Genomic DNA, 25,141 nt, shown 5'->3' on the forward strand with positions numbered 1-25,141 from the left:
TAGCGGTGAAAATGAGACAGTAGGGTATTAGGTAAGGAAAGATGAGGAGGAGTGAAATATAAAGCCAGAGGGAGCCATATGAGTGGATTGGGACAGGAGGAGTGGAAAAACGAGGGATAAAGAGGAAATATGGGACTTAGGGACGGGTGATGAGCAAATGGAGAAGAGGAATTGAGCACAGTGACAGGGGTGGTGAGAGATGGTGGGAGATCTGTATGGGCGCGGTGGTAGAAAGTAAAAGAGAACGGGGTTGGGGAGAGGGGGGAGTTACTAGAAATTGGAGAATTCAATAGTTCACACCGTTGGCTTGTAGAAACAGTAAGGGCAATTTCTAATGACAATAACAAAGTATTGCATTTTTGGCTTTTCTCCAAATTTCAAAAGAATGTAACCTGGCAGCAACGGGCATTATCTTTCCCACAAGTGAGCAATCTAGGTAACTCAATGCCACAAAATGGCATGGTGTGTTGTGGTTCCAAGCCAGTAACAATGAAAAAAACGGATCGGTGACGTTTCGAGTTGGGAACACGTTGTGTCTGCAGTTCCTTGTTTCTACAATGAAAAACATGCTAGTTTCATTCTTCAACTTATTCACGGTGCCTCTGACGCCATTACTAGTAAGATTACATGTTGTTGTCATTACCATTAGAACAAAATAAAGTTGCCTGAAATATTTTTTTCAGAACCTACAACGTATGCCTCTTAAAGGTAGAAAGTAGTAGCTTTGAGCATTTCAGATGTAGGTTATTCATGTATCGATTGGGATTTGCACTTCAGTCAATGTGCACTTTAAGTTTTCCTTGGTAATCTTGACATATAAGATAAGTTTCACAGGTCATTGAAGTGTTTTGAAATGCATTTATTATATCTAGTTGTGGAAAAATTGGAGTATATCACAATGCATGGGAAATAGAACAGGAGCCTTATGATTGCTAAAGACTGAACAGATTCTCTATCTGGCTGGGTATTCTGTTTGGATGATACAGCAATAAATAATTACACTGCTGTGCTGGCAGAATTACTGCAATATTGTTTTCTGTGCATCACTGACTTGATTTCAGAGTATTTCCTTCGCTGCAGGGCCAGTGTTTGACATGCCATCAGTGTTCTGCTGTCGAATAAGTGCATAGGTTTGTGAGGCTTGCAAAGTGCCAGGAGGCTGTCTCGTTGGATTCCGCACGAAAATACTGACATCCTTGTCCCTGAAGACAAGCACTGTACTTTGTCAGTATTAGTTCTACAGCTTTACTTCCCACTGCAGTAGGAGACCAGCCTGCGTGGGGATGTCAGGTAGGAAAAAGGTCAGCACGGAACGGAGAATTGTCCAGGTTTGAGGATGAGTGATATGGATCCCCTTCTCCCACAGCTGAACAACTTTATCCCAGATATCTCTGGCTTTCCTCCAGCTCAAGAACGGCGCTTCAGGCTGCAGAACTGTATGGGTGATTTAAAAAACCTAATGCCAGCTGATTTGGCTGTGATTCTGCTTTCTTTCGCATTGTCACTGAGGTATGATTGTCTGGCATTTGTAACTACATACTGCGAGGGATTATTTAAAGTCATTGGTGCCAATGTTTACTCAATGCAGTCAGAATAACTGCAGTAGTTGGGTCAACAGTGTCTGTAAAGTTTGCTGTACAGTACTAAATGAAGGCAGTGAGGCCCGACTCCCTCAGCTGCTGAGGTTCTTCACTTCCAGAGACTCAATTCATTTTCTGAAAGTAAGTGATACTGAAGATTCTTGCATTTCATTCTTTCAGCATTTTAGTAAGTTGGAAATACTACGCTGATATTTGACAGACTTTGTTTGAAGTACAGCATGCACGTTGAAAAGACTTCCCTGTGTGATTGTAAAGTAAAAGCTTTTGGTATTGACTTTTATGGTCTTCAATAGTGAATTTTGTTTTGGGTCCAGCTACTGTGTATGTTTTACAGCGGAATAATGTGCACCAAAGGATATACTTGGTTTTAACTGTCATCAAAAAACCCATCACAGAAATATTTTAAGTCTATGAAGTGGTTGTTTTATATAGCAGTGTACTTTCATACATCAAACGGATGACTGAGCCCACTCTCATTGATCGGCAATGCCATGCTCAATTTTCTCTGACTTTTTTTATCCATATGCATTTAAATACTTGTAATGCAGGTTTCTAGATCTTGCCTCAACTGCTGTGTCCATTTTTCAAGTCGTAGCTGTGCAGTAGAAAAGCTCCAGCATCAATCACTTACCCATTAAGTGCAAAGCAGTTTGCTTGACCACTGAAGCTTGCAGTGATCGGCCCTGCAATAGCTGCTGCATGCACTCCTACTTAGTTATGCAGCTGTAATAATAATGTGCTCCAGATTTGCAGAATCTGTACAGACCTCTTTCTGTTAACCTTGCTGGTTTTATAGCTCGAATGAAAAGAGCTAAAAGTAACGGAGGATTCACAAAGATGGAGAGACTTTTCTTTTGCTGTCCTAAAGAATCAGGTCATCTCATTCAGTAAGGAATCTGCTGCTGGCATAATTTCTTTTTTTAATAATGATATTCTTAGTACATGCCGTCTGTTTTCGTTTCCTTTTATTTACGTTGTTTTGATCTCTCAAGGCTGGCTGCTGTATTAGTGACTATTCATATGAGAGCACAAGGACAAAATCCCAGGTGTGAGCACTCGGGCTTCTGATGAATCTCATTAAATGCTCATTTAGACCATTTGATGGTGAATCTCATGTGCCATCTCCTAATTACTATGCCTGCAAATGTTAAATTATAATGGACTTCTGCCCTTCGAATGAAACTGGTGCAAATGTGCATGCTCGCCTAAATGCCTTTGTTAAATAGTCTTTCAGTAAGTCACTAATCACTTTGAACTATGTGCGCATTCAGTGTTCAATCCAAAGAATTCACAAATGTGTAAAGCTGCCAGCGTGACAGCTGAATGCAGAAAATGTCAAAGAGGAGCAAGTTACCTTTGGTCTTAGGCCCCATCAATCAATTCTGAAGCAGCTCGATGGATTGTGGCTAAATCAGCCTCCTCCTCCCCCCCCCCCCCCACGCATAATCAGACTCATGGAAATATAGCTCTTTGACCAGTAGGAGTTGAGGGAGCACTGATTATAGTATGTGTATCGATACAAGTGTTGAAATATCTTTAAAGAGACTATCTACATCTTAAAATGATGAGTGCACATCGAAACTTCATGCACTGTAAGTTCACCTAGGCTGGATTATTGATGGGTGCAATACGTTTGGAAGTTTTGGTGATATCGAGAAAGATAATTGCTGTCATTCGATATATTTCTTCTGGAAAATGTACTTACTGAATATTCCCCACTGTGTGACAGGACTTCGGTCATGCGCATGGGCTTCATTGAGAGGACAGGTATTGTACAGATGAAAAGTTGTGTTCTGATACTGATCTCGTAAAACGTCTGAGAATTACAAGATCTACTGTTTTTTGTACTGTCTATGTAAGATTGTAGGTGAGCTATAGATTCACAAAGGTCATGAGGCATTTGGCCCAAGAAGATTCAATGAATCATCCTGATCATCTTAAATCAATTAATGTAAAACATATGTAACCTATTTCATGGTTTCACATTGGCCTGAGAAGTAACTACATTCTCTGGCGTTGCTTTTCACTGTTTGCTGTTGTGCTTCAGTGTCACAGCAACCTGACACAGATTTTCTGGAACAGATATTTTTACTGTGTTTATTCCTGTTCCATGTTTATTGTGGGTTTTTTTTTTATACATAGTGTGTCCCATCACAGCTGCTCTTAAATAAAATGTTCAGCCTCAAGGACAACAAATTTGTGGTCAAACGGCAGCAAATTATTTCATTTTAAAATCATGTTAACCTTTTCAAATTTAGGCATAAGCATCGTTGCATTCAAGCTGACTCTTCTAATTTGTTCCATCTTAATTACAGATCACTCGGTGGGAGACGGTGAAGCCAAAGATACTCTTGTTTCCACTGTGATCTCCAACATTCCGGCATAATGAAAGTCTCACCGCTGACTCTGCTCTTGGTTCTGCTGAGTAATGGACTGATAGATGTCCTCAGCTCAAGCTTAAAACCACAGCGGTTTAAAGGACGAGTGCAGCGTGATCGAAGGAATATCAGACCCAACATCATTCTTATTATCACAGATGATCAGGACGTGGAGCTCGGTAAGAAAGTTTTACCTTCATTTGTCTGCATTGTCCTCCCGTCTCCTGAAGGCAGTCATCTACTGCTGACAGCTGGCTGCCTGTTGGTCTGAATTTGCAAGCTTTGGTGCAGCAAGGTTTAATGACAATAGGGGGCAGCACAGCTCAGCTTGCACATGCAAATCCATTAGGGGCACTGGAAAGTGATTAAAAGCAGCAACCATAGCTGCTTTATTTTCCTTGACTTGGAGGCACATTAGCATTCCATCTGCCACCTTGGATTTAAATCGGAGTCTTATTATCAGCCAACTCAGCACAAACCAGGGATTGAATCTGAGACCTCCAATTGTGCATCGTTGGGCACAAAATGCTGGAGTAACTCAGCAGTACAGGCAGCCCCTCTGGAGAGAAGGAATGGGCGACGTTTTAGGTTGACCCTTCAATTGTGCATAGTTTATTTATTGCTTAACCACACTGAGGGTAATTTTGCCTCATGCAATAGCATGGAACTGGTGAGGTTGAAATATCTATGTAAAACCCTCGGATTTATAATTTTATTGAAGTAAATTAAAATAAAATCCACCTGCTGAAATAAAAATTAGGAGAGGTATTGTGTGGATTGTAGATTTGCTGTTGTCATTTTAACACTGATTCAATATTAGCAAGCCATCAGGGGAGGCTTGAAAATAATTTCAGCCTTAATTTTAACTGCTGTACAAAGGAAAATCAGGAGAGGTGCAAAATAGTTACTTGTTGTGTCCATGACAGGTGAAATTATTATAATATACCTTTTATTATTAGTAGACACAAAAAGCTGGAGTAACTCAGCGGAACAGGCAGCATCTCTGGAGAGAAGGAATGGGTGATGTTTCGGGTCGAGACTCTTCAAGTGACCCATTCCTTCTCTCCAGAGATGCTGCCTGTCCCGCTGAGTTACTCCAGCTTTTTGTGTCTATCTTCAGTTTAAACCAGCATCTGCAGTTCGTTCCTTGACTTTTAATATTAGCATATGATTTTCTTTCTATTAGATTTAAACAGAGGAATTAATTCAGGACTCTGTACTTGTGGATTTTCTCAAAACATCCAGATTGGTTGCGATACAATTCTCACACATTGTTCATGTTTTCTTCTTGAGCTAATCAGAACATTGTGTGGAGAATGTTACCCATAAGTTTGACTTTGATACATATTTAAGCTATTAAGTGAATCAAGGAGTGTGATTTTTGGCATAGAAAAATGACAATGACATAAAATATCAGCCTGATTATATTGAGAGGTCGTTACTTCTATTTCTTATCATTCTTGCAGGTGTAATTTATAGTATTTGAACAGTTCATATATCTCTTCCCTGGACACTGCTCTTGATATATGGATATTATCATCTATAAACTAAAACTTTCGTTTGTTTGTTTGTTTGTGATCAAACTACAGCCAAAACGGTACACGATAGCACACCAATTTTAGGCCTACCTTACTCACCGTCATCGCTTTAATGGTAATGCAAGTAGTTTTATTGAAATCGGTGTTATATTTTTAAAGTTAAGTCAAATTTATTTGTCACATGCACATACACGATGTGCAGTGAAATGAAAGATGTGCAGTGAAATGAATTCACATTTTAAAGTTTAAATCTATTTCCTAGGGAGGGGGGAGGGGGGGAGGATAAGCGGTTGAGGAGGGAGTGGGGGGCAGGGGAAGGGGAGGGGGTTGGAGGGAGGGGAGGAGGGAGGGGAGGAGGGAGGGGAGGAGGGAGGGAGGGGAGGGAGGGGAGGAGGGAGGGGAGGAGGGGAGGAGGGAGGGGGCGGAGGGAGGGGGTGGAGGCGAATAGGGGGGGGAGAGGGTGCTGCACCAATACAGGAGAGGTTTGGGCCCAACGGGTCCACTTGGTCTAGTCCTCATTAACACTGGGATATACGGCTTTACTCATGACATTGGGAAGTTGTAAGCACTGATTCACGCACCTTTTAAAAAATATATTGATGCATAAAGATGAAATGCAATTAAACTAATAGTTGATAACTTACGTTTTCTGTGAACTGTACAATGTTTAAACATTTCATGCACCAATGCAATGAGCATGATGTCGAGTTACCTGATCAAATTGGAAGACATAGTTTGATGAATGTTGCAGGATACTTACTATTGTGTGCCGGGTGAAAAGCATTAGAGCAAAGGCAATTCTGCAATGTGTTACTAGGTGGATGTAATTTTGAGCTGCTCTGGGCTTTTTTGATATGAATTGAGGTGATCCCATAGTTACCTGCTTTGTTCCTTGTTACTTCAGATATATTGGTTGTGTCCTATGATTGTGATTACTTTGTGGTAGGGTCAGAGTCGGGTGTGCATGACCAATTGTGTACATTGTCAAGGGGACCAAAGTGAGCTAGTGATCCAGGAATAGATAAACTGATCTCATTCAAAAGATATAACGGCTTCTTGGGGAGTCCATTGGGAAAGAGAGTGTCTTGCTCCCACTCCTATTTTGTGGGTTCTGAGGTGGCTAATAAGGCCATTGTGGAACCTTAGCCTTTTCCGCACATGGTGCATAAAGTATCTGACTGTGCAGGCAGGTGGGTAGTTTGTGTCTTTTATCCAGGGTGTATATATGTTCCTAATGCATGGACTCAAAGTTCTCAATACCATTCTGAATGTTCCTACTATAATCTGTGCATTGGTCAGGGATTCCTAAGCATCAATGAAGTTTGTAATTTCCCAAAGAGACTTTGAGCACTTCCTTGAATCTGTTCCTCTGTCCATGTGATAATCTAATCTCATGACAGAGCTCAGATTGGACGGTCTGTTTCAGAAGTCTGGGATGGTGCATCGAAAATCACAATGTATTTCATCATCAGTGTTTATTTTTGCCAAGTGATGGCCCACATGTTTCAGGGTCTCTCCGTGAATTTTTATTGTTTGTTTGAATCTTTACTGTTGGAAGGCCATGTTGTGTGGGCGGGGGGGTGCATATTGGAGGGCAAGCTTTTGCAGAGGTGGCAGATTACTAGAGGACTTTAGTTCTGTGGATACTGAGCGTCCGGACCATCCAGTCTTGGTTTAGTTTAGTTTAGAGATACAGCGCGGAAACAGGCCCTTCGGCCCACTGAGTCCGCACCGACCAGCGATCGCCGCAAATCAATGGTACTTTATTGCCACATGTTCGTAGACACAGTGAAATTCTTCACTTTGCATGCAATTCAGTGATATCTTACTATACATGCCACAATCATACGTCAGACAAGAGTGCAGCAATTGCAAAGTAAGAATAGTAGATTACACTAAGGCGGTACACAAGGCAGTGCACAAAAGTCATCTTGTTTCCGGTGCCATCTTGACCGTTCAAGTTTCAACATTTTAAAAATATATAGTTTTACCTTGGCATTAAAGCCCTGCGGCAGCACTGGGTCAGCAATGTAGGGGTCAGCCTGGGCTGGCAATGCTGTCTAGATTAATTTAGTTGAATTTAGAGACACAGCATGGAAACAGGCCCTTTGGCCCACTGAGTCCACACCGACCAGCAATCCCCGCACTTTAACACATACTCGTACTCGGGACGATTTTACCAACCCAATTAACCTACTACTAACCCGTACTCTTTTGGAGGATGGGAGAAAACTGAAGATCTCGGAGGAAACCCACGCAGTCACAGGGAGAATATACAGACAGCATCCGTAGCCAGGATCGAACCAGGTCTCTGGCACTGTAAGGCAGCAACTCTACCGCTGCGCCACCGTGCCATCCTGTCCGCCACTGTTGCTCTACTGCTGCAGGCCACGTTTAGCCACATACTCGTCCAACCTGTGTTGGACCTCCCAGCGGCCCACTGCACGGATACCTCATTGCCTGGTCTCCTTGCCTCCCGCAACCACCACTCCATCGCCATGAGTTGTTGGGGAACCTCCACTAGCTGGTCTCAGACCTCTCAGAGGCAAACCCACAGCATGCTCACCAGCACACTGATCCTCTCCTCTGTCCCATTCCCATGAAGGCTGTTGAATGCTTGCAGTTTGTAACAAGTGTGGGTAAGCATGTGTCCATGTGACTTTATTAATGACCTTCTCACATTGCATCTTAACTATCTGCCATGAGGGCTTTCTAAATGTGTAGGAAGAAACTGCAGATGCTGGTTTAAACCAAAGACAGACACAAAAAAGCTTGAGTAACTCAGTGGGTCAGACAGCATCTCTGGAGAAAAGGAATAGGTAATGCTTTGGGTCAAGACCCTTCTTCAGACTGAGCCTGAGATGCTGTCTGACCCGCTGAGTTACCCCAGCACTTTCTAAATGCCCGAATAAAATGTAACCTTTATTCTTCTCCTCAGTCATGGTCTTCAGAGCCTCAGAGACTCATTGTGATTCTGTTCTCAGCTGTGGTCAGTTATGTTTGCTGCAAACTTCAGAATTCTGTGGAATAATTTACACCTCCAGCAATTTCTCCTTTAAGAGGCACAGTCTTGGAGTCATTCAGTGCCAGTTAACATCAGCTGGCCCTCGCTGCTGATTAATTGGATCAATAGATGTGCTACACACATGCTTAGTATTAAGTGAGCACTGAAATCATATTAATGAGGTCACAGTGTACATTTTTGTGTAGTGCGCTAGGTCAAATGGACATGGACTAGTCACATATTATGATCCCAGTGTGGTATATTAGTACAATTCAATAGTCCTCACCCCGCCATTCGTGCCATTTAAATGGACAATAATAACGATCTGAAGGAATTAATTTCTGTTGCATTAACCTGCAACGTAACCTGCAGTCACTTCAATGCACCCACACAAACTGTGTAATGGTATACTCCTGGTTAAACAGCAGGGGCTTATCAGTGAAATTCAGAAGGACAAACAGACACAGCTGAACATTTAACACAATTCAGCACAGTAAAATTACATCACTGCTGTTTCAGAGGAGGTCTGTAACGTTGTAAAATATTTACCTCTTCTGAGCATAGAACCAGAACTTATTGCATAGTTTTAAGATTATAGAAGTACTGCAAAATCAACTCTTTTATGAGGCACTTGAATCTATGACTTAAGCAATATTAACATTATTGCTCCCAGGATTTCTAATCCTATTTGCATGTCATTTAAAAACGTTCCTGTATATGTGAATGAATAATCAAAGGGTCATTCTCTTGTACAGAATTGTGGAAGACCTTTTGTCTGGCTATGGAAGAAAAAGAATGAGAACATGCTTAAAATGAAATAATTCATTGCCAGTACATTACCAGTGGTAATAGTACATTAAAGATTTGTTTTATTTTCACGTAGACTGTGATAATGATGCCAAACCATGTAGTAAATGTTTTACTGCAAAATTATCCTCTGGTCAGAAGAAATGATACTGCTGGGAAATAATCCATTGTTATAATTTTTTTTAGCGCATTGATATGTTGAGAATCAAAAAAAGTGCTGAGCCCATATTGCACGTTGATCAGAAAATACAATTTATGTTTCCAAATTAACCCCTTTGAAATGTCCTGCTTTAATTTATTTACTTGTAATGCCTAGCTGCTGAGGTTTTACAAAGCCTATAAAAACTGTTTACTGGGAGATGTTGCTGGCCTTGTTGATTGAATTTCTCTATTTCTACTCTCATCTCTGAAAATTAATATTAGTTAAATTAGCTGGCCCAATATCCGCTGTTCCCTTTGAGCTCCCACAGAATTTGATGTAGAGTCATGAAGTCATGTAGTACATAAACAGGCCCTTTGGCCCAACTTGTTTATGCTGAGCAATAGTCCCATTTGCCTGCATTTGGTCCATACGCCTTTAAACCTTTCCTATTCATGTATCTGTCTCAACTACTTCCTCTAGCAAAAAAAGACACAGAGTGCTGGAGTAACTCAACGAGTCAGGCAGTTTCTGTGGAGAACATAGATGGGCAACGTTTTGGGTCGGGACCTTTCTTTTGTCTGAAGAAGGTTCCGAACCTATAACGTTGACTATCTGTGATCGGTGGTCGCGGTATCAGGGGTTGTTCACCAGCAGACGATGTGAGGGGTCTGTAATTGCAGAAGGACAGGTCTTGCGTCCGTGATTGATGTACGGGGTGAGGAATGAGTCTGGCATCTGTGTTCGGTGAAAGGGAAGGGTCTGGGGTACATCATCGGTGGATCGAGTGAACTGCTGGTCAGTGTTCAATGAAGATAGAAGGTCAAATATCACAATAATACAGCATAAGAACAGGCCCTTTGGCCCACAATGTCTGTGACGAATATGATGCCAAGTCCAACTCCTAACTGCCTACACATAATCTATATTCCTCCATTTTCTGCACATCCGTATGCCTGTCCAAAGGTCTCTTAGGTGTGACTGTCATATCTGCCTCGACCACCACTCCTGGCAGTGCTCACCACCCTCTGTGTAAAAAAAATTGCCCCACATATCTTTCTATATATTTCTAAAACTCTCATATTGTATTTGTGTATATATAAGTATATATATATATGTGTATAGATATTGCATTTAGTACGTTCCCGAAATACAGCCAAAACGGTACACAATAGCGCGACAATTTTAGCACCACCTTAATCGCCATTGTCCTGCGGTCAAATGGTTGTTATATTTTTAAAGTTTTCATTTTTTAAACTTTAAAAATCACCTTTTTAAACTTAAAAAATCCCTTTTCCACCTGCCCTGCCCGTCAGCCGTGTTCGACGTCAGAATGGGAACCCAATGCATCTGCACCTGCGCAGTTGGGGCCTGTTGATCTAATACTTACGTAAGATGGCCCACTCCCGCCCGGCCCCAGCGCCCCGGACCATCACCGGTCAACAACCCACAGCGGGCAGCGTGGCACACACACACACACACACACACACACACACACACACACACACACACACACACACACACACACACACACACACACACACACACTGCGGCCGCTCTTCTTCTTCTACTCCTCCTTCCGCTCCGCCATCTTGTGCACGACTCCCATCGCCGCGCTGCCCGCTGGGAGGTGTAGTCCACGCTCCCGCCCGACCCCAGTGCCCCGGACCATCGCCGGACTACAACCCCCAGCGGGCAGCTCGGCACACACGCGCGCACACACACACACATACACCCCTGTACGGTAATAATAAAAATAATAATGAAATAATAATAATAATAATAATAATAATAATAATAATAATAATAATAATAATAATAATAATAATAATAATAATAATAATAATAATAATAATAATAATAATTAAAATATAATAATGTAAGAATATAAAATGTTATATTGTATATCTATGAATATATATTAATCTCTTGCAGGGGAGGGGGATGTGGGGGTCTAACTGATGCCCGAGTTGAGGGGGGTTGGAGTGGGTGGGGGGGAGGGAAGGATGGGGGATAAGGGGGGTTGAGGGGGGATGGAGTGGGTGAGTGGAGGGGGAGGGGGAGTGGGGGTGGAGACGGTGCTAGACCAGTGCAGGAGAGCTTTGGGCCCAGCGGGTCCACCCTGTTCTAGTCTCCTTTAAATTTTGCTCATCTCCCTTTGAAGCGATGGCCTCGAAAATATTTGACTTTTTTTCCATCCTGGAAAAACAGTTCTGTCAACCCTGTCTATGCCTCTCATAATTTTATATACTTCCATCAGGTCTCCCCGCAACCTCTGGCATTCCAGAGTAAACCATCCAAGCCTGTCCAAGTGCTCACAGTAGCTAATACCCACTAATTCAGACATCATTCTGGTACATGTAAAAACAAGGAACTGCAGTTGCTGTTTACAAAAACAGCACAAAGTGCTGGAGTAACGCCCCTCAAGCAGCATCCCTGGAGAACATGGATGGGTGAGGATTCTGGTTTGGACACTTCTTCTGACTGATTGTGGGGGTGGGGGGTGGCAGAAGAAAGCTGGAAGAGTGGGCAGAAAAAAAACTGGCAGGTAATAGGTTAATACAGATAATACAGCTTTTGATGGGCAGATTTTTGGACAAAGGCCAGAGATGAAAAGACAGAAGATGTAGGACATTCTGACATTGTGACATAAATGATATTTATCATTTCTGGTAAAGCAGAGGTCCTTATTCCTGTCTGCTCGTCTACATGTTCTCTAAATACAGATAACATTTTGACTTTCTTTCATGCTAGATTTTGATCAAGTCACATTCTGTCTTTGCCCTTCTTCCTTCATTTACCATTTTGTCTCATTATCCTGTATTCAGCTTGATCCTTTCTCGATCTCCAAAGGCTTTTATCCTCTTTTTCTATTTTATCCGGAGAGCCAAGTCTTTGGATTCCTGACATTTCCCCTTGATGTGAATAGGCCTAGAATATAAGAATGTGCTCTTTTAATAACTATCTTGCCTCCCACTCTTTGATTTCAATTTACCCATTTTATCTTGGCCAGATCCACTTCCAAACATTTGACCAAGGCTTTTATGCCTTAAGGCTTTTAAGGCGATTTGTACCAGCATCTGCAGTTATTTTCTTAAGGCTTTTATGATGTACTGCGATCATTCCTCCTAAATATGTCCCCATTGATAGTTACTCCACTTGATTCTTCTCTTTCCCTGGAACAAAATCCAACAATGCTTTCTTTCTGAGTAAAACATAGTACTAGAGTAACTCAGCAGGTCAGGCAGCATCTCTGGAGGGAATGGACAGGCAACATTTTGGGTTAGGACAATTCATTAGATTGAAGAGCGTTCCCCACCCAAAACGTCGCCTGTCAATTGCCTCCACAGATGTTGCCTGCCTGCAGAGTTACTTTGGTATTTTGAGTCTGTCTTCGAGTTAATCCAGCACTTGTGATTTTCTTAAGATCTCTGCATTTCCTTGTGTCTCGAATGCTTCCTTCTTCATCGGTCTGGAATCTTGCTGATAGAGGAAATTCTGAACCCATTCCTTGCTACTTAAAGTGTAGGAAGGAAATGCAGATGCTGGTTTATACAGACACAAAATGCTGGAGTAACTCAGCGGGACAGGCAGCATCTTAGAGAAAAGGAACCGGTGACGTTTCAGGTGGGAACCCTTCTTCAGACTCCTTTTCTCCAGGGATGCTGCCTGTCCATGCTACCTAATTCTGAGCCTGACCAGAGGAAGCAGCCTCTCAGCATCTTCCCAACCATTCCCATTCGAAGCCATATCTCTAAGCAATTGTAGCAACATTTCACAACTCTTGTTCCTTTATTGTTTGCAATAAAAGTCAATGTAACATTTGCCTATGCAAGTGCTTGCAGACTTGGACAGGTTGTGTGAGTGGGCGGATACATGGCAGATGCAGTTTAATGTAGATAAGTGTGAGGTTATTCACTTTGGAAGTAAGAATAGAAAGGCAGATTATTATCTGAATGGTGTCAAGTTAGGAAGAGGGGATGTTCAACGAAATCTGGGTGTCCTAGTGCATCAGTCACTGAAAGGAAGCATGCAGGTTCAGCAGGCAGTGAAGAAAGCCAATGGAATGTTGGCCTTCATAACAAGAGGAGTTGAGTATAGGAGCAAAGAGGTCCTTATACAGTTGTACCGGGCCCTGGTGAGACCGCACCTGGAGTACTGTGTGCAGTTTTGGTCTCCAAATTTGAGGAAGGATATTCTTGCTATTGAGGGCGTGCAGCGTAGGTTCACTAGGTTAATTCCCGGAATGGCGAGACTGTCGTATGTTGAAAGGCTGGAGCAATTAGGCTTGTATACACTGGAATTTAGAAGGATGAAGGGGGGTCTTATTGAAACATATAAGATAATTAGGGGATTGGACACATTAGAGGCAGGAAACATGTTCCCAATGTTGGGGGAGTCCAGAACAAGGGGCCACAGTTTAAGAATAAGGGGTAGGCCATTTAAAACGGAGATGAGGAAGAACTTTTTCAGTCAGAGAGTGGTGAAGGTGTGGAATTCTCTGCCTCAGAAGGCAGTGGAGGCCAGTTCGTTGGATGCTTTCAAGAGAGAGCTGGATAGAGCTCTTAAGGATAGCGGAGTGAGGGGGTATGGGGAGAAGGCAGGAACGGGGTACTGATTGAGAGTGATCAGCCATGATCGCATTGAATGGCGGTGCTGGCTCGAAGGGCTGAATGGCCTACTCCTGCACCTATTGTCTATTGTCTATAACTATGTGAGTGTCTGTAAGCAGATGGAAAGTATGTAAGTAAAAACACTGATAATATTCAGAATAGTTGTGCACTCTTTATTCTCTCCAGTGCCTCAGTGAGTTTTGATGACATTGTGCCAAACATTACACAATACTTTCATCAATTGCCTGCAGACGTGAGTGAGGAATATAGTTTATTTGGTTACTTTAACACAGTAGACACGCTCAGAATAATTTTATGATTCAATTTGATGGACCTCCAGAACACCTGGTTCTTCAAGGTTGGATATCTTGTTTCAATGAATAATTAGATGTCTTTTAGATGAATTCTAATATGATTCGTTTTGTAGATATGACCTTCATGTTCACTAGACAGTTTAGTTGAGTTATTATATCCAAATTGTTTTCCTTTCCTACCTTTGCAATTGGATATTCATTCATCGTCTGTGTTCACTTGATATTTTTCCTCCTAATGTGCACTATCTACTATTTACTGATGTTAAATTATCATTTCACAGCACTTCAATTTGCTTGGCCTAGAATTCTTTGAGTATTGTCATTTTCTGTTGAATTTGATTTCTGCAATATTTTGTTCCATATATATGAAAGATTTTAATGTACCCTTATCAAGTTATACTATTCACTGACCTCCAGAAAAGAATTTTATTATCACCTTATTTCTCTTGGTGGTACAGTTTTCAATCAAAACTAGCTAAATTGCTATTCGTTCACAGATGTAAAATATTCATTAAATTCCTCACACCTTTATATAAAAGCTTCTTCAAATACAAGTGGATAATATCATATCCTGCATTCCCATATCATTATCAATATGCCAAGCTCAAGTAATTCCTTGAATAACTTTTGGAGGCATGACCTGAGCTTTGATTTTAATTGGAATCATTACATATTTATTCTTTAGAATATTGCGCCAGAAACTCAGGTTCAATCCTGACCTCAGGTGCTGCCTGTGTGCAGTTGCACATTCATGGGTTTCCTCTAAGTCCTCTGGTTTCCCCTCACATCCCAACAGCACAAGGGTTGAGAGGTTAATTGGCCAAAACACATCTCTGCAAAATTACAGAGACGTGGCTGTAGGAGGATCGGGCCTGGGAACTTAATATTCAGGGTTATACATCCTATAGAAAGGACAAGCAGGTGGGCAGAGGCGGTGGGATAGCTCTGCTGGTGAGGGATGAAATTCAGTCCCTTGCGAGGGAAGACATAGAGACTGACGAGGTAGAGTCACTGTGGATTGAGTTGAGGAATTGTAAAGGCAAGAAGACACTAATTGGTGTTATCTACAGGCCTCCAAATAGTAGCCCGGATGTAGGGTGTAAGATGCAGCAGGAGTTAAAACTGGCATGTAAGAAAGGTAATGCCACTGTGGTGATGGGCTATTTCAATATGCAGGTAGACTGGGAAAATCAGGTTGGTTCTGGACCCCAAGAAAGAGAGTTTGTAGAGTGCCTCCGAAATGGATTCTTAGAGCAGCTTGTAATGGAGCCTACCAGAGAAAAGGCAATTCTGGATTTAGTGTTGTCCAATGAACCAGATTTGATAAGAGAACTCGAGGTAAAGGAACCGCTTGGAGGTAGAGATCATAATATGATTAGTTTTAATCTGCAATTTGAGAAGGAGAAGGTTAAATCGGAAGTGTCAGTGTTGCAGTTGAACAAAGGGGACTATGAAGGCATGAGAAAGGAACTGGCCAAGGTAGAATGGAAAGGGATCCTAGCAGGAACGACGGTGGAACAGCAATGGCAGGAATTTCTGGGCATAATCCGGAAGACGCAGGATCATTTCATTCCAAAAAGGAAGAAAGATTCTAAGGGGAGTAGGAGGCAACCATGGCTGACAAGAGAAGTTAGGGATGGAATAAAACTAAAAGAAAGGATGTATAACACAGCAAAGAGTAGCCGGAAGCCAGAGGATTGGGAAACTTTCATAGGACAACAGAAGGTAACAAAACGGGCAATACGGGCTGAAAAGATGGTACAAGGGGAAGCTGGCCAAGAATATAAAGAAGGACAGTAAAAGCTTCTTTAGATATGTTAAGAGAAAAAGAGTAGCAAAGTCAAATGTGGGTCCCTTGAAGGCAGGCACGGGTGAAATTATTATAAGTAACAAGGAAATGGCAGAAGAGTTGAACAGGTACTTCGGATCTGTCTTCACTAAGGAAGACACAAACAATCTCCCAGATGTACTGGAGGACAGATGATCTAGGGGGGTAGAGGAACTGAAAGAAATTTTTATTAGGCGAGACTAATGGGACTGAAGGATGATAAATCCCCTGGGCCTGATGGTCTGCATCCCAGGGTCCTCAGGAAGGTGGCTCTAGAAATAGTGGACGCATTGGTGATCATTTTCCAATGTTCAATAGATTCGGGATCAGTTCCTGTGGATTAGAGGATAGCTAATGTTATCCCACTTTCCAAGAAAGGAGCGAGAATTACAGACCAGTTAGCCTGACTTCGGTGGTGGGAAAGATGCTGGAGTCAATTATTAAAGAGGTAATAACGGTGCATTTGGATAACAGTAAAAGGATAAGTCCAAGTCAGCATGGATTTATGAAAGGGAAATCATCCTTGACTAATCTTCTGGAATTTTTTGAGGACATGACAAGTAAAATGGATGAAGGGGAGCCAATGGATGTAGTGTATCTAGACTTTCAAAAAGCCTTCGATAAGGTCCCGCACGGGAGATTGGTGACTAAAATTAGAGCACATGGTATTGGGGGTATGGTGTTGACATGGATAGAAAATTGGTTGGCAGACAGGAAGTAAACGGGTCCTTTTCAGAATGGCGGGCAGTGGCGAGTGGAGTGCCGCAAGGCTCGGTGTTGGGGCCACAACTGTTTACCATATATATTAATGATTTGGAAGAGGGAAATAGAAGCAACACTAGCAAGTTTGCGGATGACACAAAGCTGGGTGGCAGTGTAAACTGTGAAGAGGATGTTAGGAGGTTGCAGGGTGACCTGGACAGATTGAGTGAGTGGGCAGATGCGTGGCAGATGCAGTATAATATAGATAAATGTGAGGTTATCCACTTTGGCGGCAGAAACAAGGAGGCAGATTATTATCTCAATGGAGTTAGGTTAGGTAAGGGGGATGTCCAGCGAGACCTGGGTGTCCTTGTACACCAGTCACTGAAAGTTGGCGTGCAGGTACAGCAGGCAGTAAAGAAAGCTAATGGCCTTCATAACAAGAGGATTTCAGTATAGGAGTAAAGAGGTTCTTTTGCAGTTGTATAGGCCCTGGTAAGACCACATCTGGAGTAATTTGTACAGTTTTGGTATCCTAATTTGAGAAAGGACATCCTTGTAATTGAGGCAGTGCAACGTAGGTTCATGAGATTGATCCCTGGGAAGGCGGGACTGACATATGAGGAAAGATTGAAAAGACTAGGCTTGTATTCACTGGAGTTTAGAAGGATGAGAGGGGATCTTATAGAAACATATAAAGTTATAAAAGGACTGGACAGGCTAGATGCAGAAAAAATGTTCCCAATGTTGGGCGAGTCCAGAACTAGGGGCCACAGTCTTAGAATAAAGGTGAGGCCATTTAAAACTGAGGTGAGAAAAAACTTTTTCACCCAGAGAGTTGTGAATTTGTGGAATTCTCTGCCACAGAGGGCAGTGGAAGCCAAATCCCTGGATGGATTTAAGAGAGAGTTAGATAGAGTTCTAGGCGCTAGTGGAATCAAGGGATATGGGGAGAAGGCAGGCACGGGGTATTGATTGGGGACGATCAGCCATGATCACAATGAATGACGGTGCTGGCTCGAAGCACCTATTTTCCATGTTTCTATGTTTCTATGAGTGTGATAGAATTTCTATGGGAAATTGCAATGAGAATGTGGCGAGAACTAAAAATTAGATTGATATAGAATTAGTGTAAATGGGTGGATGATAGTTGGTGCTGATTTGCGAGGCTTGTTTCTATGCTGCATCTCCCTCTATGTTATTTATGTTTCCAAAATTGATTCAATTCGGAACCATTTCATCCAATTTAAAATAATGTACAGCAGATCACACTGGGGTCCCACACATGTGATCCACAGCCATATTTGTACTGTTTACCATAACTGCATTTATTTAAAGTTCTTTATGCTCGACTCATACAATGCATCAAGAGCCTGGTTAAATATCATTGCAGGAGGCTAAATGCCTCATCAATAGCCATTGTATGCAACAGGTTGGTTTGTGGAACATGCAAAGCAGCCTTACTGCAAACAATTATTTACAATCTTTCAAAGCCTGCACCAAGCAAACATACTTCCTATATGTGTTTATAGCAGCATTAGCAATTCCAAGGGCATTTATACTAGAAAGCATTTTTCAGCAGAGTGTTAATAGACCTTTCATGCTGGTAGACCCTTCTCAGTGTAAACAGGCTTATAGTCAAAAATAATAGCCTGCAAAAGGTTTGAGTAGCCTGGGAAAAATGAATAAATTGCATTTGAACTGTCTGCCTATACAGATGGTAAAACAGTCTGAAGTTGCTGCTAAAGTCTGAATGTCTTTCAGATTTACACAGAACCATGGGTGATTCTGAAAAGACTTAGTTTACTTTTCACATCATTCTTTCTTATTACGTTAAAGATTCCCAGAGTGACTGTTTATTCATAAAGAAATGCCACACACAACGAACAGGGCCAGTTTGGAGGCTCATGTTTTACAATGAATCTAATTTCAAAGGGATTACTTTGTATTCTCAGAACCACATACCTAACAGTGAAATTTGCCTATGTTCCTATTTCTTGCAAAATTGCTCATAGTTTGTCGCTGGTGAGACAAAATTGAGTCAAAATGTTTTCTTGAAGATGTATTTCATATTAAATATCGTGGAATATGTTCATCTTTCATCCAATGCCTTTGGTTCATATTGATTTTGAGGTATTCGCGGGTTGCGCAGAAATTACCTCATTGTTCGTAACATCATTAAAACAGATTATCTAACTGCTCATTTGGGGAGTTTGGTCTGCATTAATTCCCTGTCACATTTCAAACTCAACAACATAAACTAGTTCAGAAATACTCATACCATCAGTCCGAGAAGGGTCCCGACTCGAAATGTCGCCTATCCATGTCCTCCAGAGATACCGCTGGACCCACTGAGTTACTCCAGTTTTACTCAAAAATCGTTGATTGGTGGTGAAGTGCTTTGGAAAATTTTGAGGTCACAACACTGGTCTTTCCTTTTTCCCTTCTGAATATTTATTTTTCAATACCAATTTAACTGAAGAGTGACAGTGAGTGATGTGTAACATTTGGATCTTGCCCTTTTACTAACTGCTGCACTTCTTTAGGTTCACTGCAGGTGATGAATAAAACCAGAAGGCTCATGGAGCAAGGGGGTGCTCATTTCACCAACGCCTTTGTCACAACTCCAATGTGCTGTCCTTCTCGCTCTTCCATGCTAACAGGAAAATATGTTCACAACCACAATACTTACACAAACAATGAGAATTGCTCCTCGCCTTCCTGGCAAGCAATGCATGAACCACGGACATTTGCAGTCTACCTGAACAACACAGGCTACCGAACAGGTTTGTAAAATCGTCTGTATTCTGTTAGATGGGATCATGTATTTTAGTGCATTGATCATTTAACTAAATAAAGAAAGTAGAATTTATAATATGTGAACTATTTGATTATGGGGCTGCATGTAAAAGATTAAAATCCAGCATCCGAGTTCTATGCTCATACTAAATTCAAGAGCTGCAAAGTAAGTACTAGATAATTTCATAACTGTAACTGGTCTTTAACTGCATGTAGTTTTGCTTCCTTGTGCTTATTTATTTTGTTCTTTTTATATTCTCATTGTCAAATGAAAAATGAGGCATTCTTATTTTCAGATCTAAAAAAAATATTTATTTATATTTTCTGTTATCGATGATTAACATATGTTTTCTTTTTTTTGGGGGGGGGGGGGTGGAACATTTTTAGATATGTGCATCAATGAAAGTTAATAGTTTCTCAGTTGCCCTGTGTTTCTTGTTCTGTGCTTCAAGCCTTTCATGAACTGGAGCTGTTCTAAGACACCACTTATAAGATTTATCCCGTTCAATTTTATTGAGCCTGAGAAGAACTGAGCAATGTGGCGTGTTCCAGCTTCCTGCTATGCTTTAAGATCTTATGAAATGTTATTTTCGCAAAATAGTTTAGTTCTAATTTGTTTAATCATTCTTATCTGAAACTGCACATACCTTCACGATTGTTTGATTTTAATGCCCTGACATACTGAGAAAGGGAATCACATCATTGGTATGTAGGTCAGAGCCATTCTTACCTCCTTTAGATCTCACTTCAAACTTCAATCAGTGGAACTTCAATCTGAACCCACACTTAGTTTAAGATACCCGGAAACTTTACTAAAACAAAATTGAGCATATGAATAATCTGCAGTTATATGACACATTTATATATTTGAGCACAGGGTCTTCTATAACAACTTGAAAATAAATTCCTGCAACATCATTGTGCCAAAATATGAAATGCAGCAATATTGAAATTGAAATTGAAATTGTGACTCCAATAGTTTTGCCTCTTGCTTCCTTAATTTCTAAGGATGATTCGTAGAAATTTAGGGCTGCAAGAACTCTCAGACTGTAACAATAAAGAGAGAGAGTCAACTAATAGATCACGCAGAATAGATAAGTACATCAGTTATCTGGACTACACTTCCTCCTCCACTGCCTCTTGTAAACACCATCCCCCTACTCTCAATTTCTCCGTCACCGCTACATCTGCACCCAAAATGAGGCTCTCCTTTCTAGGACATCTGAGGTGTCCTCTTTCTTTAGTAAACCTGGTTTCCCCCCCCTGCTGTAACAGATGGACCGCTCATCCACGTCACCTCGCTGTCCAGTGTTTCTGCTCTCACTCCCCCTTCTCGCAGACAGAACAAGGAAAGACTTCCCCTGATCCTCCCCTTATACCCCACAAGCCTCCGCATTTAACACATCATCCTCTGACATTTCTGTCACCTCAAAGGTTTCAAAGGTCTTTTATTGTCACGTGTACCAATTAAGGTACAGTGATATGCGAATTACCATACAGCCATACTAAAAAAAAGCAACAAGACACACAACTACATAAAAGTTAGCATAAGCATCCACTACAGCGGACTCCCCACATTCCTCACTGCGATGGAAGGCAATAAAGTCCAATCCTCTTCCTCTTTATTTATCCAACAAGATCCCACCACTAGTCACATTTTCCCATACCCACCCTTTTCCGCCTTCTGCACGCTGCTCCCGAGGTACTTTCCCTGTATTGCCAGTCCCTAAACCTCCTCCCTCGCCTCCATCTTGGTACCCCGGCAATTCTTGTGCAGCCTTTGGTTATCTGAGCAAAATAGTGTTCGGGGATCGTAACTTCAAACCTGGCACAAAGCATGTGGTTGACCAAGTAGCAGTCATTCTGCGAAATACAGCAATGCACACTACTCAGATATGGATGACCAAAAACTGTTACCTGAATGCATTAGATTGGTGGTTAGGGATAGCCCTAGAGTCAGTGCCACATCTCTGGATAGAAGGGACGGGTGACGTTTCGGATCGAGACTTTTCTTCAGACTCAAACTGAAGAAGGGTCTCAACTTGAAAAGTCACCCATTCCTTCTATCCAGAGATGCTGCCTGTCCCGCTGAGTTACTCCAGCATTTTGTGTCTAACTTCGGTGTAAACCAGCATTTGCAGTTCCATCCTACACCTATAACTGATGTCAGCATCAACTCCCAGGCCTACATCCCCAGCATTGAGCCCATAATTATACCTAATCATCTCTGATGGACAGGCCGCTTTGTTCTCATGCCCAACATTAGGTTTGGGAAACAGACACTCCATTCTGATGTATGTCACAGCAAGGGATCGTCAGGTGTAAAGGGAAAGAGTTCATGGATGTCCTCAAAGACTGCTTGAAGAAGTGGAACATCCCCTCATACTTGCGGAATCCCTGCCGCAAGACAAGCATGGCATCGGGAAGCTAGGCATAAATAATGGAAAGGGTCCACCTTCCTCCCAACTTACCCACCTCAAAAGCCACGGGAACTGGAGAGGAAGCAAGCCATGGTAAACCCAAGGGACTGCTGAAGAAGAAGGAGGCAGCGGGCAGAATTGGGTGCAAAGCATAACAGTGGTTGGCATGAAGAATTAATATTGGTGGTATTAGCAGTAAAGTTAATAGAGCTTTGGGATTTAAACAAAGAAACATTTACCAGGCGGCATTGTAAATGAAGCAATTAGCATACGGCACACTGATTAGAGCTCATTTAGCATGCACTAGCACAGACGGCACTCTGTGAACGACAGTCCAAATAAATTAACTTGACAACATACAAAGAAGATGCATTGTCAAGGAATACTCGGCTGACAGTAGTGTCAGTAAAACGCAGCAAAACCTGATGGGAACCAGCTGAAAGAAGGCAATACATAATAGCTGAATCTGTACAATATTCCAAATGTTCACATCAACCAAAACTATTGGCAACATCATGAACGCTACAAAGGAGTTAATGTTTTCCTGTTCAATGATCTAGTGATTCGATGATGCTTTTCTTATGACTTACAATCAAAACAAAAAATATTGTGCACCCAATATGCCAGGCGGTGTGTCCATTCTAATTAAATGTGGAAATTTGACTTCCAGCATATTGGTGAAGATATCAGAAGAGGGGTCAGGTGTCCACAGCTGAAATCGGTTGAATGCCCTTTTGTTTTACATTAGTGTCTATTTGGTGAAACTGATTGAGTGGTTTTCATGAACATAAAATGTATCTCGCTGGGCTGGTGTAAATACCTGAATTGTCCCTTCCACTGTTAGCATCTTTCCCTGTGCTAAGAGCTCTTGATCTTTTTTCTGGTGCCTCCAGCCCTCACCTGAAGCCAATGAACCAATGGTCTTTCTCATCTATTTTGCCCTGGGTCCAGTAATTCATTGAAAGTCTTATTTGCAGACTGATTTACTAATAAGGACATGGGTAAATCATTTCCCAACATGGTTCACAAGAGCTGGAATCATGGTTGATTTTTTTACCCTAATTCGAAGCCTTTAGGTTGAACCAAAGAGCTACCAGCGCAATCCCAGCTAATGCAAAAATGTAAAGAGAACTGATAAGATGTACAAGATCTTGACAAGTTTAGATAGGAGGAGTAGTGGAACACCATTCCATTAGATTTCACGGACACAGATTCAAAATACAGGTGTCAGAGGTTATTGGGAGAAGACAGGAGAATGGGGTTAGGAGGGAGATATAGATCAGCCATGATTGAATGATGGAATATTGATGGGCCGATTGGCCTATTTCTACTCCTATCACTTATGACCTTATGACGTCACTTAACGTGATGAGCTAAAGATTTTGGGAGAGACAATTGGGACGTGATATGAGACATTTTTAATGTAAAAATAGCTTATGATCTAGTCCTGGTTGCTGTTAGGGAAGGTGGAAACAGAATCAATCAGGAATTGAAAATTGGAATTGAAAAGACAGGAAGAATAATTTGCATAGTTATTGGGAAGTAGCGGAGGAATGATTGGATTTCTTCTTGGAAAGCTGTTGTGTTATGTGATAAGTGGCTTTCTATACCGTAACTCTTCTATCATTCTAGATTTATTATTTGTATTACTTCGTAGGCAACATTAAAACAGCAACGGACTCCCCAATCCAATGGCCAGAGACAACGTCACCTGTGGGAGCTGTGGGGGGGTCTGCCTGTCAAGCAAAAGCCTAGTCAGACACAGCAGGGAATGCAATCACAGATGAAACATTCCCCTCTTCAAGCAGAACAATGTCAAAACCCCACCATCATCTCTCGCAGATGGATGGATGCTAACTAACTTAATGATAGGGCACTTGGTTTTGCAACTAAAAACATTTCCTTGCTTTCCCTGTGGTTAAATATTGCAATAAGGCAGTTTGCACACAGAAACTGGTGAGCACACTAAACCAGGGAGCCTAAGCAATCCCTTGGAAAGCTCACAGCTGCTCCATCCATGTTATGCTGATCAATGAGAAGAACATTTGACTTGAAAAGATATTCTCCCTATGATAACCACAGAAGAACCACATAAAAGCTTGATGAGGCAATGTTCAGAGAAAGAATACGATGAACCCCAGAGTGTCTGGATGACGCTCGAGGCAATCGGCCCCTTATCAAATCCAATGTTGGGGGAGTCCAGAACCAGGGGCCACAGTTTAAGAATAAGGGGTAAGCCATTTAGAACAGAGATGAGGAAAAAAAAATTCAGTCAGAGAGTTGTGAATCTGTGGAATTCTCTGCCTCAGAGGGCAGTGGAGGCCAATTCTCTGAATACATTCAAGAGAGAGCTAGATAGAGCTCTTAAGGATAGCGGAGTCAGGGGGTATGGGGAGAAAGCAGGAACGGGGTACTGATTGAGAATGATCAGCCATGATCACATTGAATGGTGGTGCTGGCTCGAAGGGCCGAATGGCCTCCTCCTGCACCTATTGTCTATTGTCTATTACCACGAATGGATCCATGCCAGTGCAGTGTGCAGGTTGGACAAAGCTGAAGAGATCACAGCCTATAACTTGTATGTGAAAAGGTTGGCATCAGTAATGTATTTTACGTTATATGGCAGCAATGAGAACTATAGCTATTGGATGCTGTTTGCAAGACCCCATTGTCACTGTACAGCCCCTTTAATTCATATCTCATTGTGATCTAGGCCATGTTTGGTCCCAGTATTTACGTGAGTGTTCATCACATGTTCTAGCGAACTCCAGTAGCTCTGATATATCACAGTAATGAATGAAGCATGCAGTTTGTGACATGTTATGTCATGAAGTACATGACTGAAGGTAAGAAACCGTCAGGCACGCTAAAGTGCATTGTGCTTGCAAGTACCTTTAGGAACAGAGTGTTGCAGTGGTCTAACTCTTGATACATTGTCCTTCCTGCCACTGCTCTTTAGTTACTGCCATCAATATGGTATGCTGACAGCCCTACCTTT

The 25,141-nt window shown here is 41.8% G+C and overlaps 1 protein-coding gene across 1 annotated transcript in view; it reads left to right on the forward strand.

The window, feature by feature from the left end:
- LOC144592897 (extracellular sulfatase Sulf-1-like) overlaps positions 1 to 25,141 on the forward strand; it is a 156,827-nt gene that overhangs the window by 82,690 nt on the left and 48,996 nt on the right. Inside the window, exons 3-4 of the mRNA XM_078398127.1 lie at positions 3,917 to 4,158; positions 19,471 to 19,710. Of these exons, the coding sequence (XP_078254253.1) occupies positions 3,987 to 4,158; positions 19,471 to 19,710 (412 nt within the window). The 5' untranslated portion in view covers positions 3,917 to 3,986. The remainder of the gene's footprint in view (positions 1 to 3,916; positions 4,159 to 19,470; positions 19,711 to 25,141) is intronic.

The sequence above is a fragment of the Rhinoraja longicauda genome, chromosome 4 (genome assembly GCF_053455715.1).
Source record: "Rhinoraja longicauda isolate Sanriku21f chromosome 4, sRhiLon1.1, whole genome shotgun sequence".
Lineage (NCBI taxonomy): Eukaryota > Metazoa > Chordata > Chondrichthyes > Rajiformes > Arhynchobatidae > Rhinoraja > Rhinoraja longicauda.